The 5,523-nt window shown below is 43.6% G+C and overlaps 1 protein-coding gene across 1 annotated transcript; it reads left to right on the plus strand.

Moving 5' to 3' along the window:
* The first annotated feature begins 1,214 nt into the window (after nt 1-1,214).
* Nucleotides 1,215-2,729, plus strand: BEX4 (brain expressed X-linked 4). The gene is made up of 3 exons (XM_060087455.1): nt 1,215-1,341; nt 1,740-1,817; nt 2,155-2,729. The coding sequence occupies exon 3, from the start codon at nt 2,160-2,162 to the stop codon at nt 2,520-2,522; it is 363 nt and encodes a 120-aa protein (XP_059943438.1). The 5' UTR covers nt 1,215-1,341; nt 1,740-1,817; nt 2,155-2,159; the 3' UTR covers nt 2,523-2,729.
* Nucleotides 2,730-5,523: the final 2,794 nt, after the last annotated feature.

A 5,523-nucleotide genomic window follows, 5' to 3' on the forward strand; every position in this document is an offset into this window, starting at 1 on the left:
CCCAGTCTGAGGAGCAAAAAGAAAAAGGGGAAAGAGAGAAAGAAGAAAGATTATTTGAAGAAATGATGGGTAAAACTTTTAAAATTTAAAAACAGTCACAAATACACACATCCAGGAAGCTCAACAAATTTAAAGCAGGATACACTCACCAAGACACATTACAGTCAAATTCTCAAAACCAAAGACAAAGAGAGTATCCTGAAAGCAGCAATAGGCATCAGGTTTTATTTGGACCCTGGTCCAGGCAAACTGTTAAAAAAAACTATAACAGAATTGGGAATTTGAACACGGATTGGACATAAAATGATACTAATGGATGATTAATTGTTAGGTGTGATAATGGTATTATGATTGTCAGTAAAAAAGAGTCCTTGTAGATGTGCACTTTGAAATGCTTATGCACAAAGTGATATTATGTCTGGGATTTGCTTCAAAAATAATCTCTAAGGGTGGGAAGTGGGTAAGGATATACATGATAGAAGATCGGCCATGAGTTGTGCCAGTACACTTCCAGTTGTTGTGTACACTGGGTGATGAGTACATTGCCTTTCATTATACTATTCTATTTTTGCATGTTTGAAGTTTTTCCATAACAAAAGATGAAGTTAATGTAAACTATAAATAGAAGGAATTTTTAATCAAAAATAGGAACAAAACAATAAAGTGTTAAGAATAATTAGAAACAACTCCATCTCCTTGATTCATTTCCTGTTGCCCCCACCATGCATTTGGGTATAGAGAAAACGAGAAAACGGTGGGCATTGGTAACAAGGAGGACAACAGTTTGGGGGTGGGGTGTTTGGGGCACCTTGCTCATCATAGATATTCTTGCATTAATTTTGTTTTTTTAGAATATTGCATTAAAGTGCGATTTATCTTCAGTACAGAGGGGTTTTGCACCCCCTAAAATGTTACGCCTGAATCCTGGCAGGGGGAGGGGTGTATCCTGGGAGCAGAGGAGGGCAAAAGCAAGTCCCCAGAAGAGCAGTGGGAATGGCCAATGGCCCCCTGGGAAGATACTGCCCTTCCATGGCCGTTAGAGAAAGGCCCAGGAACAAAGAAAGAAAGAAGAGCTTCGGGGCCCAGGCCGGTGCTTGGACAAGTGACACGGGGGGCACGGGGAGGTGAGCACCGCCGTTTCTACGCGACCCCAAGGGGCAGGAGAGGGCGTGGCAAGGGCGTGGCGTCCCCCGGTGACGGAGGCCCCACGTGAACGGCCAGCGCCGACTGGCGCTCGCAGCGCTGTGACGGTAGATCAAGCTGTCGCTCACTGCCTTCTCGGTCCCTGCGGGAGTGCGGGCCGGGGGCGGCCCCCAAGAGTAGGAGGCGCGGGGGCAGCAGGTAAGGAACCCGGAGGGGGGTCCCCAGAGGTGGCGTTGGCGAGCGGACACAGCCTGCGGACCCCTCCCCGGGGATCCGGTTGCCCCGGGTTGGAGACCGCAGCCCCCATGCCCCCTGCGGCCTGGCGTTTGGCCACAGAAAACGGTAGGCCTTCTCTGGGGGCGGGCCGCGCGGCCCTGAGGCGGCTGCCTGCTTCTCGCCACACGGCGAGCTTTTCCGACACCCCCGCCCCGCCCACTTTCTTCTCGGGGTAGAAAATGGTGGTCGGCGCGGGGGCGGCTGAGGATGGGAGCGGGGGACGTTGGGTGGGGGTGGCCGGGGGTGGGAGATGCGGGGCTGAGAAGGGGCCGAGCGTCCGGATGCAGCAGACCCCCTTCCCCCACCCTTACTCTCTGCAGGTCTGCGAGTCAAAGTGTCGCGGCGGCTCACTTGCAGCAAGAATCGGGAGGAGCAGGAGACCGTAAGGATAGGCCCAGGTCTGTGCGGGGGACAGTTGGGCTGTGGGGGGAACGTGTGGATAGCCCTAAGACCCCCCCAAATACTCCCCCCTACCCCGTCCTCCATTTTGGTGCCTGCAGAGACGTGGGCATGTATAGGCAGGGAAAATGGTGGGTTTTGGGCGAGGGAGGGGGGAGAGCTTGGACTGGGGGCCCCCTAGAGGGCATAAGGAGCCTCTCAGGTGGGAAAACGAAAATTTGAAGAGCCTTTACATCAGGGGCTGGAAGTCTTGAGAGGTGCTTAGTAGGGCCTCTGTCCTCGGTGCTGATCAGTCCACCCAGAAAATAGTTCCTTCTCTTGTATTTTGTCTCCTAGGAGCAATGGCGTCCAAAGAGGAACAAGCAGTAAAAAATCTCAACATGGAAAATACCCAACAGGAAAACGAAGGGGGGGACCAGGCCCCTTTGCAGAATGGAGAGGAATCACGCGATTTGGGAGGGGGTAGAGGCCAGAAGCCTGGAATAAATGTCAGGCTGGGACGGGTTAGACGATTTGTCCCTAATTTTCGATGGGCCATACCCAGCAGGCATATTGATCACAATGAAGTGGAGGATGATGTGGAAAAGCACGTAGGGCAGAAGGTGGAAATCAGGAGAAAGACTAAGAAGCAGCAAATGAGGCATCATGTGCGCTACCAAACTCCTGAACCTGACAATCATTATGAGTTTTGCCTTATACCTTGAATCCTAAGGTTTTCCCTGAGGTCAGTAATGTGGCCTCTGCTCTACATGCTTGTAGTTTTTCTGATTTACTTTTTCTGTAAACCTTTTGGTGTTTCCACTTACCAGTTTCTAATTGAATATTGCTTTGTCTCTGTAAAACTTTCTGTCAGCAGGGCAATTTCATCCAGTTATAGTAAAAATTATTCTTTTCATAATATGAAATTAATAAAGCAGTTTACAAAGCAATCTTCCTGTGACACACCAGTCTTTACTTTTTGTTAATGTTACCTTTCCTCTCCTAGCTTCCTGGACTCAAAATCTCAATTGTCTTTGACTATTTTTTCTTGTCCTCAACCAACCAGAAAGGATCGTATTCATAATTCAGTATCTGATATTTTAAGACTGTATGTCGTACTGTTTTTCAAGGAGTGTGAGTCCACCATCTGCATAAAAATACCTTGGTGGGGGAGCTTTTTGAGAATGTAGGACCTCTGGCTCCTATCTTCCAGACCCACAGAGTTGGATTCCAAAATCTCCATTTATTAGTAAGCTCTCCAGGTAATTCTAGTGTACACTGAGGTCTGAGGCCACTATTGTGTGTATGTATGTTGGATATCTGTACATACGTGTGTGTTCCATGAACGTATGTGTGTTTCGTGTCATTAAGTGTAAACAAAGTAAGTGGAATAACGTAGGATGAATACTTCCTGAATTCAATGGGCAAAAACATTAGAAAAGTACAAGACCCTAAAACAGACTGATTATGAGTGGTAGGGACAGTGGCAGATTAGGGTACTGGAGTTCAGAGATGCTAAGTACCAAGGTTAGCCTCTGCTGTACATCTTGGGGGTGGGGGTCTGATCTGGGACATTTTCTATAGGACTTTGTCATCTGGAGGTGGAGAATATTTGACTTTTGTAACTGATGACAAGCTGAGGAAGATCAAACTCAGCAAGACTGAGGCTGTTCTATATTTTGCTTTTTAGTGTTTCCAATGTAGATACTTTGGAAAAGTGTAGACATTTTAATTTTTAGAATAGAGCAGAAAGAAATCTTAAAGATTCTTCAATCCAGTGTTCTTCAAAGTGAGAATTGCCACCTATTACAACTCTTGAAATCAGTTTTGTGGGTCACAAGCAATTTTTTTAAAAAGGATAGACCAAAAAACATCAGATTTCATCACCCATGAGTAGTGTTAAGAATTATTATTTTGAAAAAAAATTATTATTTTGAGAAACTTGTTTTAGTTTTACATGTAAGAAATATTGTCACCTTATAAGATGTATTTCTAACTGTAGGTCACAGGGTAAAAAAAATGAAGTCATTTTATCAGTCCAAACTTCATTTCACAGATGAGGAAACTAGGTAGGAAAGTGATTTTTTCAAGGTCACACAGCCAGTGAGTAGTAGAGCGGGGACCACAGTTTCCAGTTCAGGGTGATTGTCTCCTCACCACAGTACCTTCACAATACATGACTTGGAAATTTTTGCATTGTGTGCTTATTGCCAGTGGTATGTATGGACAAACTTACACAACTTATACAAAATTACTGTTTATTTGATGTTCACACTTTAGTCATCAGAGTCGCTGCATGTTCAATTGAGAAACATATTTAAGGAGGACTCTGACCGTTAATATTTTGGGGCTGGAATGATCTTTCATTTTCTGTCTAGAGGAAGGGAGAGTCTGATAAAAAAAATGCACGGTGGTGAACTCAAAGACACTTCATAAAGGCTAGCTGATGGAGTGATGTTCATAAGTGGCTTTTTGGTCCCTCAGAAAATCAATACTGTGCCTTCTACCCCAATCCTAGATTTCCCAAGGCAACCTCAATTTTTAAAAAATATGGGAATGAGATCAGAACTTGACTGGTCGAAGGAAAGCAAGGCAGCCTCACCAGGGTTTTGGGGGATAGTGGGGGATGAGAACAGACTTTCTGGAAGAAGTAAGGGTCAATATTTTGGTTCAGAGTATTGATTTTTGAAGAACTGAAATCCCCTCCCATTGATGTTTCTGAGGGAGCGGGATGATGAGGTCAGAACTTTCTGGAAGTGATAAAGTTCAAGGAATAATGTCACAGTGTGACTGTGGGAAGAGAATCAAATTAACATCCCTCTCCTGGGAGTTCCTCTTATGGTAGGGGATGAGTACAGAATTTTCTAGAAGCAGTAAAGTTCAGGGACCATGATCAAAACATGATTGCTTAAAGTCGAACTGAAGGAAGTGCCCTTTCCTGGATGTTTCTGTAAGGGTGGAATGAGGCCAGAACTTTACGGAAAAAAGTAAAAGGGAGCCGAGTCAGAAGGTGATTGAAGGAGAACTGAATATCACTTGAATGCTTCCATTAATTTATATATCCCATAGGAGAGTCAGTTTTTCCTGATCTTGGTGAACAGTACAATCTGACTTTTTAAGGTGATGATGGAGAGATGTCAGTGGGAGTGTCCTAAAGAAGCCTGCAAGGAAATAAAATGAATCTCTTATGAAAACAAAAGAAAATTGAGTCAACCAGGAACAACAAAAGGAACAAACACATTCATCCCTATCAGTTGTTTATACTTTCATGTTGGTAAAGTTTTAGTATCTTGAGGAAAATATGTATGTTTTTACAGATTTTCAAGCAAGGATTGGGATAGAAGTCTAGTAAATAAGGAGAAAAAGAGGAGATCTCTGAGGAGGGTTAAACTTTCAGCAGCATATGCTGTTTTCTTCAAATTACAGAAAATGGAAATATCACTGAGGGAGTATTTAAAGAGACCAGCAAGGAAAAAAATGAACTTACAATGAAAAAAGCAAAAACAAGTAAATCAAATATCATGAGAATAAACAACAAGACAGGTTATCACTCTTAGCCTTTTCAGTTAGTACCTACAAGTGAGTAATTATTTTAGCTTTATTAAGGTACAATTACACAACATTGTGAATCATTTATACTTCAATTTTTTTTAAATGTACAATTAAAGTTTTAGAAGTACCTGTAGTATTCAATTTTATCTGTTTTACATATATTTAGGCCTATGA

The sequence above is a fragment of the Mesoplodon densirostris genome, chromosome X (assembly GCF_025265405.1).
Source record: "Mesoplodon densirostris isolate mMesDen1 chromosome X, mMesDen1 primary haplotype, whole genome shotgun sequence".
Taxonomy (NCBI): domain Eukaryota; kingdom Metazoa; phylum Chordata; class Mammalia; order Artiodactyla; family Ziphiidae; genus Mesoplodon; species Mesoplodon densirostris.

Coding starts and splice junctions, on each gene's coding strand:
- BEX4 (XM_060087455.1), top strand. CDS start 2,160: ATGGCGTCCAAAGAGGAACAAGCAGTAAAAAATCTCAACATGGAAAAT.